General features: G+C 46.8%; 1 protein-coding gene across 1 annotated transcript in view; it reads left to right on the top strand.

Moving 5' to 3' along the window:
* The window catches only part of LOC102835296 (kinesin-like protein KIF19-like), a 63,579-nt gene that overhangs the window by 46,268 nt on the left and 4,415 nt on the right, over nt 1–12,896 (top strand). Inside the window, exons 15-18 of the mRNA XM_006859878.1 lie at nt 26–179; nt 7,110–7,217; nt 7,279–7,398; nt 8,887–8,983. Of these exons, the coding sequence (XP_006859940.1) occupies nt 26–179; nt 7,110–7,217; nt 7,279–7,398; nt 8,887–8,983 (479 nt within the window). The remainder of the gene's footprint in view (nt 1–25; nt 180–7,109; nt 7,218–7,278; nt 7,399–8,886; nt 8,984–12,896) is intronic.

The following is a 12,896-nucleotide window of genomic DNA, read 5'->3' as shown; positions in this document are numbered from 1 at the left end:
CCTACCTTGTGATTTCTCCCTGCAGGCAATAGAGAAACTTCCGCCCTCCTCTGGGGAGCATCTGGCCGAGAGTCAGCCTCCCTCCACACTCCTCACTCAGCCATCCAAGTCTGGAAGTTGCTTTTTCCCAGCCGTCCCTGCAGCCACCAAGATCAAACCCAGTCTCAGCCTCCACACAGGTACAGGGTTTCAGAAAAGAAAATAGCATATTCGTTTTGTTCCTTCTTTCCCTTAAAAATAATATTCTATTGTGTTTCAGGCTGAAGTTTACACAGCAAATCGGGTTCTCATTTAATCATTTCAGTACAAATTATCCAATGCTATTGTGTATATCTTTCACAACACATCTTCTTTGTCATTCATCCCCTTCTGGTTGCTCTATTTCCAATTTTCTAGTTTCCCTGTCCCCTGATTTTTTTTCATCTTTGCTTTAGTGTCATCATTGACATTTTAGTCTCATATAAACCCCCAAACCCACTAGTGTCAAGTCAATTCCAACTCATTGTGACCCTGTGGGACAGAGGAGAACTGGCCCACAGGATCTCTGAGGCTATTAATGGAAGTAGCTCACTGCTCTGTGGTGGGTTCAAACTACTGACCTGTTGGTTCGCAGATGAGCAGTTAGACACTGGACCACTAGGGCTCCTTTGGACTCATATACATGCTGTTTCCCAAAAGAGCTCTTTCCTCACAGATGATGTTCTCTACTTTATAAGCCAGTTGTTATCTGCATAATAAAACTCTGTTCCTCTTTGTGATTCGAAGTCCTTGGAACTTGTGATAGTTTGAGCTGTTGTCAGTTGTTCTCCCCAGGTGTGAGTGCGTTCCGAGGCCACAGGTGTTGTGAAAAGAGGTATTTGCAGGTTCAGTTTGACTTCTGGCCTGCCTGGCATCCTATCCCCACAAACAACAAACAAACAGAAATAAACCTGTTGCCATCAAGCTCATTTCTGCTCCTAGTGAATCCTGTGTGCAGACCAAAACGGAGCTCTGTGGGATTTTCAAGGCCATGATCTTTCAGAAGCAGGTGGTTAGGCCTCTCTTACCAGGTGCCCCTGGGTGGGTTTGAAACTCCCACCTTTGGGTTAATTCTCGAGCACAAACCATTTACACCACCAAGGGTCCCTGACACCCTGATAGGGTTTAAGATAACACTGATAAGTGTGCAGATCCAGTATGTCTCACTGGCCCCAAATCTTGGCCTGCTTCAGTGTGAGACTGAATCCTGCCTCCTGCAACTGTTGCTATTACACAAGTAATATAGTCAAAGCTTGGTATTTTAGGTCGTTGTGTTCTCTTAAGTTTCCAAAACCCTTAAATTAGTGCCTCAGTACGCTGGTGCTGCTATAACAGAAATACCAAAAGTGGGTGTCATTAACAAACACAGAAATTGATTCTCTCACTGTTTAGGAGGCTGGTAGTCCAAATTTGGAGTGCCAGCACTAAGGAAAGGCTGTCTCTTTCTGTCAGGTCTGGAGAAAGGGCTTGGTCACCTTTCAGCATCTGTAGGTCCAGCGTTCCTTGTTGATCTCTGTGCATCATGACATTGATCTTGCCCTGGATCTAGGAGCTTCACAGTGCAGGGACCCAACTTCAAAGGATGCACTCCACTCCTGCCTCTTCTTTCTTGGTGGTAGTAGGTTCCTCTGAGCTCTGCTTTTCTGTTTAATCTCTTTTATATCTCAAAAGAGACTGACTCATGATACAACCTAGTCCTGTATATTGCATCTGTCCTCATTAACATCATGATGGTGGTGGTGGTGACTGTGAGCTACCAAGTCAGCTCCAACTCATAACGACCCTACGTAGGGTTTCTGAGGCTGGACATCTTAATGGGAGCAGAAAGCTTCATCTTTCTTTCTTGGAGTGACTGGTAGATTCAAAATACTAATGTAGCAGTTAGCAGCCCAGCTTGTAATCCACTACACTACCATGGCTCCTTCATTCACATCATAGAAGTGAGGCTTTTCAACACATATGATAATAACATCAGATAAGGGATGATCACATCAGATCACATCATGAGGGTGATTATATTAGATCTCATCATGGGAGATTACTACATCTTAACTATCAAACTACTGAGAATTCAGGCCCAGCCAACTTGACACAAAACCTTGACTATCACAATTTGCAAATCCCAAACCACTACTCCTGAGGAAATCCAACTAAGTTTCCTGTGAGCCTTTGCCCATAGCATCTTCATCAGCCAGTCAATGCATAATCTTGTTTTACATGTTTAAAGACACTCAATATCTGTAGCTGATTCATGAATGTTGAATTTGCCAACAGCACTATATAACTCACGCCTGGACGAAGTTCACCTAGCAGGTGAGTTTTCTCCATAAAGCTCATTGTAGCCTTCTTGTGCTTAGGAATTTTAGACAGCACTTAGCTCTATGCTTGTAAACAGCAAAATCAACGCCCCCCCAAAAAAGGCACAAAAGTACAAAACACATGGTACCAAATAGATGGCCAAAGGTTCACATGATTGCCAATTGTCATACCTCTCTCCTGCAGAACAGCTGGGTGCATTCAACCTTTTCGTTAGCAGCTGCAAACTGCAGGGTTGGCAGTTCAAATCCACCAGCTGCTCCTCAGAAGCCCTACACAGGGTCGCTATGAGTCAGAACAGACTCGATGGCACTTAATAACAATAATAAGCACTTAATCAAGGAGCTCTGGTAGCATAGTGCATTACAGGCTAGGCTGCTAACCACAAAGTCAGAAGTTCAAATCTACCAGCTACTCTACTGGAAAAAGATGAGGCTTTCTGCTCCTGTAAACTTTTCAGTCTTGGAAGCCCTATACAGGGTCACTATGAGTCAGAAACAATTTGACGGTACACCACCACCACCAAGCACTTAATCTGTGAACCACCTGTCTTGCTGCTAGCAGTCCAGTGCTTACCATACTATGTCATGCCAGAAACAAGTATTAGAGTGTGACAAATTGACAGTACCTCATGACCAATGGTATTTGTATGCTTTTTAACTTTTAATTTCAACATATTTTTTCTAATGGTTCATTCTTACTACACTTTATAAAAGTACTTATGTTATTATTGTTAAGTGCTGTCACGTAAATTCTGACCCATAGCAGCCCTGTACAGAGTTTCCAAGTAACAGCTGGTAGGTTTGAACCACCGACCTTGTGGTTTGCAGTCCAATGCTGATCCTACAGCTCCACACCAGGAGTCTAAATTGGAGGGAAAAAAGCATGACAAACCCAAGCCAGCTAGTCCTTGACCAGAAATGGCTGTGAACACTGACCTCCATAAACCCCCAAAACCAAATTCAGTGCCATCAAATCAATTCCAACTCTTAGCGACCCAGTATGGGGTTTCCAAGACTGTAAATTACAGGTGCTGAAAACTTCATCTTTCTCCCAAAGAGCAGCCAGTGGGTTTGAACTGTTGGCCTTGCAGTTAGCTGTCCAGTGCTTATTCTATGGTGCCACCAAAGCTTCATAGCTCATCTAATCAGCTTACATAGCTGATTATATAACTGATGTTGTTGGGTGCTGTCAAGTTGATTTTGACTCATGAACGACCCTGTGACAGAGTAGACTAGGCTGTCATCTTTATGGGAGCAGATCACTGGGTATTTTCTCCTGCAGAGCTGCTAGTTGGGTTTGAACTGCCGACCTTTCAGTTAGCAACCAAGTGCTTGACCACTGCACCACCAGAGCTCCTCAGCACATCTTCCGGGATCTTGACAAATATTGGACGCATAATAGAAGCAGCATATACACCCATGCTCTGCCTTGATGGTTGGCGGGCTTCCTGGCACAAACTAATTTCATAGAAATGACTTTAAAGACTTCTCCAAAACCTTTGATCTTGACTCCAAAATTCAGCTTTATCTGATTTCTCAGTATGGTACTGTAATTGCTGGGCATAAACACAGGCCCATAAGAGGTACTTAAAATGTGCTTTCCTTATGGGCTTTCCGGCTCTCTAAAGTTTTAATTAAAAAAATTTTTTTTTTCTGATAATATGCTCATAAAAATGGAATAAACAGAGGCACAGATACTGGAGCAATAGCAGTGGAAGCTTTGAAGTGCAGGGAGCTGGGTCCGGTCAGCAGCTCTCCCCCTAGCTGGTGGGCAGGGAGAGATCCCTCACTTGGAAGAGATGTTATTGTCAGCACCTATCTGAGGTGAGGCTGGGGAGAATGTGACACACCCATGAAATAAAGTGTGTGGAGGGTTGGCACAGTGTGGGCCCAGCAATCTCCAAATAGATGTATCTATTCATTCACTAAAATGTTAACCACCACCTGTGATGCCTTTGAATTATGGTGTTGGAGGAGAATACTAAAAGTGCCATGGACTGCCAAAAGAACCAATAGATCTGTTTTGGAAGAAGTGCAGCCAGAGTGCATCTTAGAGGCCAAGATGGCCAAACTTCGTCTCTCATACTTTGGACATATTGTCAGGAGGGAACAGTTGTTGGAGAAGGATATCATACTTGGTAAGATGGAGGGTCAGAGAAAAATCCCCAACGAGATGGATTGGTCAAGTGGCAGCATTGATGGTGCCAAGTGTGGCAGTGGTAGTGAGGTTGGCCCAGGATCAGACATTGTTTTGTTCTGCTGTGCATGGGGTCGCTATGAGTCAGTTCTGACTCGATGGCACCTAACAACAACAACAACAACCTGTGTATCAGTGTGTTATCATCTGGTGGCTTGTGTGTTGCTGTGATGCTGGAAGCTATACCACTGGTAGTTTAAATGCCAGCAGGGTCACCCGTGGTGGATAGGTTTCAGCAGAACTTCCAGACTAAGCCAGGATGAAAAGAAGGATCTGGTGATCTACTTTCAGAAATAGGTCAGTGGAAACCCTGTGCCGAGAATCATCTAGAACCAGGAGGGAGCTGTAACATGAAAGACGATGTGAAGTGGGGCAGAGAAACAGCAGCAGAACCAAAAGACTTGAGTGAAATGTTGCAGTGGGCATTTTGGCCTATAGAGCGAGAGAGCTGGGAGACTTTGGCCAAGAGACTTGCTGGTAGAGTCAGGTGCCTCCGGGTACTTATTGACAGAGCTAAGAGAGCTTTGTAATACCTGCCCAAGGAGGACAGAGCCCTGTGTGCGCTTCTGGCTACCACTTCTCTCTGTCTCTTATGTTACTGCTCTCTCCTGGGTCTAGGCGGTTCTCAGCACATGGGTCCAAAGGTCATGCTCCATTCCTGGCTCTTCTTTCTTGGTGGTAGTGAAGTCCCCTCTCCCTTCCATCCCTAGCAGAATAGCAAAACTGACCAGTCTCTTCATTAGGATTCTATACACCTTAGTTGCATGCTCCCACCCCCACAAGGGTTCTATGCACTTTATTTGCATTATTAACAAGCTATGCAATCCCCTTGTTAGGCCATAAGCACATTATTTGCATAACCTAACTCTACAGTTATGAGATCATGACTAAAAGGGTCATATGAAGTCACTCATTGTACCACACACTCCAATAGGTGCCCAGTTCACAGAAAGAGCAAACAAGAAGCAGAGGTGAAAGGAACTGGCCCAGGGTCACACACATACCTACCTGTACGTTGGCAGCCCAGGTCAGCCTGCCTCCAAAGTCCACACACACTTCCCCTATGTGTTTGTTCTCAGTCCCCTCTGGGGTACATCAGGAAATTGATTTTCCCTAATTCTTATCCAAGGAGAGCAAAACTTGTTCACACATTCTGTTTACACAGCAGTTAAATTCTTTTGAGTCAAGAACTCTGTTCCCCTAATGACAAGCTACCTAGCATCCAAAGTAGCTCAGAATGTTCATGTGTAGAGAAGAGGTTTTCAACGGAACCTCACAGACCAGACCCACTCCCCCATGGGGCCTGGTTGATCCACACCCTTTTGTTAAGGAAACTGGGGCATCAGAGTGCATAGAAAATGGGAATGTCCCATTGCTCCAACAGGAAAACACATGGCTCCTTCAGACCTGGACTCAACTTCCAACCCTTCTCAGTGAGGTCTTCCATTTTTTTAAAAAACAATTTTTTTGTGTGGAAACTTCTTATTGTGTTATAGATCTGATCAGTTTTCCACTCAACAATTCATACACACTCTGTTTCATCTCATTGATTGCAGTCCTCACAATGTAACATCACACATCCTACTTCCTCCCTGTGTTTCTACCACTGATTGCAGAGACATGTTTAGACGTGCTTTGTTTGGAATAAATCTGTGCATGTATGACTGAACCCTAGTAGCTGTACTTTTGCATATCAGGTAGCTGGAACATGTTGGAAAAGGAGAAAGCAGGCTAAGCAAGGGTGTGTAGGAGTGATGTTACTTTTGTGGGGCAGCTGACAGGTTCCTCAGCGGTGGTCAGGTGGGTGCAAACATGAGGAAGTGACTTTCTGATGGCATCTGGGGAAAAGATTCACTTCTCTCCCTACCAACTGCCCCCTCCCTTCCTCTTCTGTTAAATGGAGTTAAACCTGACTCAGTAAACCCAGACAATCCTCTCACTTTGTTGCCATGTGTTGACCAGCTTGAAGCAAGATAGAAACAAGAAAGAAGGAAGAGAAGAACACAGCTGCTGGGAAGGAAACGGAAACCAAAAACGAAAGGAGGTGGAGTGTTCCGGAAAGCACAGCTTTCACATAAACCAAATTTCCCTCACAGGGCTGCAAGGAGTATAAAGAAGACAACTTATTTTATTTTGAACTTTTTGTTGTGAAACGGGTGAAGGTTTACAGAGCAGATCAGTTTTCCATTCAACGATTCATACTCACTTTGTTTCATGTTATTGGTTGCAGTCCTCACAATGTAGCATCACTTAGCCCAATTCCTCCTTTCCCAACCCTTCTGGACTTTGTCCTGGCGTCAATGCTGCCCTTTACATCTCAGATGGCTCACCATTCCACAGTGTGCATACTTCCCTTATGTTGTTGTTCCCTTTATAGACCTGTCTGTTGTTTGGCTGATAGGTAAGCTGTGGGGTGAGTGGATTTCCAGACTCCAAGGGTGACCCCTTATTAAAGAGCACCACATGCAGTAGGGACTCGATACATCACATCTATGATTCCTTATTTGGCTTTATCCTGGACTCCCTGGACAATTTTTCACGGTAATAATTGTTTTCTCTTTGGTCTAATTTTTCAGATGAGAGCACGCTCCATGTGCCTGAGGTCAGCTTCACCTTCCCCAGCGCCATGTGGCAGGGCAACACAGCCCCGAGCAGGGCACCTCTTCTCCCCCGGGATATCCGAGGTCGGTGTCTGCTCCTCTTCTCCCTGAGAAGGCCTGCAGCTCCCACCTGCTGGCTTCCTAGGTGCTCAGGGCATCCTTCATGGGAAGAAGGGGAAGGGACAGCAATGCTTGTGTCACCTCAACGTCTTCTCCTCACCTAGCGCACCCTCACTGCTGGGGACGAGTCTGGGCAATGGCAGCAGTATAACTATACCTCCACACCTGGTGCCCTCTAACTTACTGTCTGCCATTTGTAGAAATGTGAAGGGAGTGAGACCAAACGGTGTGGGCACACCCAAGATACTGCCTTTTTCACTCATGGGAGGTCTGTGGCAGCCCTGCATCAAGTAGTCTATTGGTACCATTTTTCCCGCAACGCACACTCACTTCCTGTCTGTCCCATTTCAGTCTTTTGCACAAGATTTCAAACCTCTTTACAGTATTACTGCCTGTGTCATAGACAACAACCAAGTGTAACATCACTATTCCATGCGCTGGGAAAAACCCAAACATGCATGTGACTCTCTTGATTGTGAACCTGGTGTTATGGTGGTAGTTCCAAAGGGAACCCACCTGTATTTGTCCTTTTGTGCCTACCTTACCTCACTCCGCACCATGTGGTCAGCATTGAAGCAGGCATCAGACTTCATTTCTCTTCAAGACCGTTGATGATCACTTGGGTTGTCAATGATGCTGTGGTGCACACACTCTGAGGCCCTGCTTTCAGGTCGTTGGGGTCGACATGTAGGAGTGGAATTTCTGGATCATTGTATGAGGGGGCTTCATAAAGCTTGTGGAAAAATTCCATGGTCTTTCCATCTTCCCACGAATTTTCTGAAGCACCTGTGTACATGTGAAATATAGAAATATGAAAATATATATTGCAAGACATTTGCTGGACTTTGAGGAATCACCACCCTGTTTTCCACAGCGATTGCACCATTTCCCATTCCCATCTGCAGTATACGTGGGTTCTAGCTACTCCACATTCTCGCCCACACTTGCTATTTTCCATTTTTCTGATAATAGTCATCCTAGATAAGGAGCTCTGGTAGCGTAGTGGTTACGAATCGGGCTGCGAACCTTAAGGTCAGCGGTTCGAAACTACCAGCCGCTCCGTGGGAGAAAGATGAGGCTTTCTACTCCCATAAGGATTTACACCCTCGGAAACCCTGTACAGGGTCGCTATGGGTCGGAACCGACTCGACGGCACTTAACAACAACAACAACAGTCATCCTAGATGGGTGACTATGGCTGTGCCTTGAACCCATGTTGCAGTTTCAGAGAGGGTTGAGAGCTGTTCATTGTCATGCCCCTTTTCCTAAGAGTCCTTAGGCATCTTAGGGTCTCCAAGGCTATGTTCTTGGCCTGTAGCGCCCAACCAGAGCAAGCAGAGTAACACACACATCTTTAAACAGGAGGCATGGGAACGCTCCTTCTTCCCACCGAGGGTCCCCCATGGGCAGATCTATGGGTGCATCCAGCCCTAATGGAGATGGTGGCTGAGGGTGGAATGCCCCTTGCTGGGAGGTGAAGTGGCACTGGGTATGCCTGACTGGAGGTCAGGGATATGGGTCCCCACCTGCATCCAGGTAGTCAAATAAGACGCGGGAACCCAGGCTAGGACTCTGGCTATGTCTGACCTTATCTTGACCACAGACTAAAGTCTATTCCTCCCTCCCCCTGCAGGGTCCATAGACAGTGGAGGTCGGCGACACAGCCCACTGCCCCCCAGTAACCCCCGAAAACACCAGGGAAGCAGCGCCAAGAGGCCACGGAGACCGAAGTAAAGATGGCAGCTAGAAGGGGGCCGGTGGGAGAAGGCCGAGTGGTCCCCAGAGCGCACTCAGATCATGAACTCCAGGAGGGGCTTGACAGAGAGAACCTACCTTCAGAAGAAGGGCCTGTGGGCAGTGTGGTCATCCCAGCTGTGGCCATGTTTCCCAGATCCCTCCATCCCTTTGTCTCTGCTCTGAGGATATACTCTGTGGGGTGGGACAACCCCCCTTCACTGCCAGTGCAAACTCAGACGCTGTTGTGGGTGACCAAGGAGCCCTAAGCCTTGGCCAGCCTGGTCTCCTCTCCATGTACAGCAGGCCCGCCCCTAGGGCCAGTGTGAGGGTAGGAGGAGCAAGCTCTGCTGTTCTTATGACCACCCCCACTGTGTTGTAACAGCTGTCCTCATAGCCCAAGACCACAGCAGGAAGTGTTCCTGCTGATTGGAAACAAGAAACACTTGCCAGTACCCAGAACCAGCCTGGAAACCAGGATTGCACACCTTTCTGTCATTGTCTCATCAAGTTAGCAAATAGGAAAATGATGAGCGCCATCCTGTGGAGAGATGGGGCAGTACCTTGTCAGGCTATGGTTTGGGCAGCTGCTGTAGTTGGCACACCAGCACCTTTGCCTGGCCCTCTCTCAGGCCGCTAGTGAGAGAGGCACTTGGGTTGTGCAGGGACCCACCTTTAGCGTTGGGCTGAGCCCCAGTAGGACCATGGCTGGAAGAGACCATCTCTGTGGTTCTCTGGGTGGTCTGCCTGCAGGTGTGGGTGGGCCAGGGAGGTGCTCATTTGGCCTATGCAGGACACAGTTCCTTGACCTCGGGCAAGCATAGGAGGGTGTTCCACAAGAGGCCACGGTGTCCAAATGGCACAGCAGATACAGCCCAGCCTCACCCTGTTGCCAGACCTGCTTCCATAGAAGACAGACTCCCAGCAGACCTCGGAGATGTTGCAGGTTCAATTCCAGCCCATGGCAAGTCACACATGAATGCCCTGGTTTCCCAGGGCAGATCAAAGCGATGTGGGCACGAGAGTGTCGTCTATGAAGTGTGCCTCAGCATGATGGAAAAGCATGAAGTGTCTTGAGACATGAAGTGAGAACATTGTTGAAGAAAAGGCACCAACGGACTCACTCCAAGAAGGGTGCCCACAGGCCGTCTGTGTGTAAAGATACAGTATCTGCAAAGCTCAGTTATTGAAGCCACCTTGTCCCTCTGGGGTTGTCGTCTTTCTCTCTATTTTTTTTTTATTGTGGTAGAATATTCATTATAATGGAAGACAATTGAGGCTTTCTGATCCCATAAAGATTTACAGCCGCAGGGTCTTTATCAGCACACGGCCACCACCACCACTACTATAGATTACAAAGCAGTTGCCTTTCAATCATTTTCACACGGACAACTCAGTGACACATCCCATTCAGCATGTGTAACCGTCATCACTATCAGTTTCCAAATGATTCCATGGCCCTTCACACAGTGCCCTGAAGCAGGAACTCCCCCTTTCGCGCCCACCTCCCCTCCTCTTGGTATCCACTAATAAACTTTGGTCTCTAGACGTTTGCCTGTTCTAGACATTTCACACAAGTGACATCCTACACTGTTGTCCTTTTGTGACTGTTTTATATCCCTGGTGACACTGTAGAGTAAGTGCTGGGCTGCAATGTCAGAGGTTCAAACCCACCAGATGTTCTGCAGGAGAAAGATGAAGCTGTCTGCTCCCATGAAGATTTACAGTCTCAGAAACCCTGTATAGGATTGCTGAGTCGTAATAGGCTCTATGGCAGTGCATTTGGTTTGGTTCTTATTTCACTCAAAATATTTGAAGTCCTGGTGTGGCACTGCAGGATAATGCACTCGGCCGCAAGGTCGGCAGTTCAAACCCATCAGTCGCTCCTCAGAAACCCTATACAGGGTCACTATGAGTCAGAACCGACTTAACGGCACTTAAAAACAGCAACAGCATTATTTTCGAAGTGCATCCATGTGGTAGCAAGCACCAGGATGTCTTTTCTCTTTCTGGCTGAGTTGTATTCCATTGTATGGATGGACCATATTGTGTTTATCCATTCATCTATTGATAGACACTTGGGGTGTTTCCATCTTTGGGCTCAGTGAACGTTGCTAAAATCACACGTCTGTCTAAATCCCTCCTTTCATTTCTTTTGTTGATCTACCCAGGAATGGAATTGCTGGGTCATAATGGTAATTCTATCTTTAACTTTTGGAAGAACTGCCAAGCTATTTTCCAAAGTGGCTGCATGCAGGTTTCACCTTCTCCACATCCTCACCGACACTGGCTGTTTCCCATTTCCCTCACAATGACCATCCTAGTGGGAATGAGGTAGTACCACACTGTGGTTTTGATTTACGTTTCCAGCGTAGTGATTATGAGTTGAGCTGCTAACCTCAAGGTCAGCAGTTCAAAACCACAGTGTTTCCATGGTAGAAAGATGAGACTTTCTGCTCCCATAAAGATTTACAGCCTTGGAACCCCTATACAGGGTTGCTATGAGTTGGAACCAACTCCATGGCACACTACCATACAAAGACTAAAGGTGTTGAGCCTGTTTTCAATGTGAACGTGTTGGTCTTTTAGGCCTCTCCTCTTCTTTGGAAAAAAGGCTATTCAAGTCCTTTGGCATTTCTCCACTGGGTTGTCTGTCTTCATTGTTGAGATGCCTCCTGGGTCTTCATGAGGAGAATGGTGGGTGGAGGTGGTTCCAAGGCTTTGTCTCACAAGGAGAGAGATGTGTGGAGCAGACTCAAGAAGAGCAAGGGAAGAAAGTCATATGGAAAAGAGTGGAGAGAACTTGTGTTTCTCTGGAGAGGATGCAAAAGTCTGAGTGGCCAAGAGGGCTGCCTCAGAAGGAGTGAGCACCCCAATTTGGAACTCCTTTGTGAGAAGGGATTGCCTCAACTCCTTCCCTAAACTCCCTGGCCCTTTCTGGAATATTTCTGCAGAGATTAGTCATGTGTAGACCAGGGTTTCAAGCCAATTCAAAACAGAGCTGGTCATTTCCTTCATAAACAAGGGACTCGTGCTCACTGCACAGCAGCCACATCTGCTGGCTGTGGTATTTTGACCCAAGTAGGAGACCTGGTGTGGCGCTGTGGGTTAATGCGCCAGACTGCAGAGTCGTTTGAACCGTAAGGTCGGCAGTTCAAACTCACCAGCTGCTCCTCGGAAACCCTAGACAGGGTCGCTATGGGTCGGAACTGATTCGATGGCACTTAACAGCAACAGCAAGGAAACAAACAGCTGTGCCCCACTCAAAGATGGCAGCCAATCTCGCCTCTCTGAGTGTGTGTTGCTTTCCAGAGTCCTGCCAATAATGCAATCTCCTGGGTGGGTTCAGGAAACTTTCAGGAGGGAGGTCTGCAGCAGGGCTTTTGGAGCACAACACGATTGGTAGGACTCTGGAGAACAAAGCACATCCAAAGTGTCACACGTGGTCCCCATCTTTGAGTGGACCATACTATTTGTTTATTGTAGTTGTTAAGTGCTGATGAGTCTGTTCTGACTCATAGCAGCCCTGTACAGAGTTTCTGAGACTGTTAATCTTTACAAGTGGTGTGCAACCTGTACCTGGCCCTTGGTTACCACGGCAATGACTGAACTATTTAGAAGCCCTGTTGTAGATGCATCAGGATTTAGGTTCAATGGGTCCAGTTGCTTCCTTCCAGAGCTTTGTGACTTTTGTTCATGTCTTTCCCTGGCCCCAGCTTTTAGCACATGGAATCAGGGAGCCAGGGTTCCTCCCTGCTGTGAATTGAATTGTGTCCCCCAAAAAGATATGCTGAAGTCCTAACCCTTCATTTGTGAATGTGACCTTGTATGGAAATGGACCTTTGAGGATGTCATCAGGTTAACATGAGATGACACTGGGGTAGAGTGGGTCCTTATAAGAAGAGAAGA

The sequence above is a fragment of the Chrysochloris asiatica genome, unplaced genomic scaffold (genome assembly GCF_000296735.1).
Source record: "Chrysochloris asiatica unplaced genomic scaffold, ChrAsi1.0 scaffold00034, whole genome shotgun sequence".
NCBI classification, from domain to species: Eukaryota; Metazoa; Chordata; class Mammalia; order Afrosoricida; family Chrysochloridae; genus Chrysochloris; species Chrysochloris asiatica.
The sequence above is the reverse complement of the archived record's forward strand: the minus strand, read 5'-3'. Positions and strand labels throughout refer to the sequence as shown.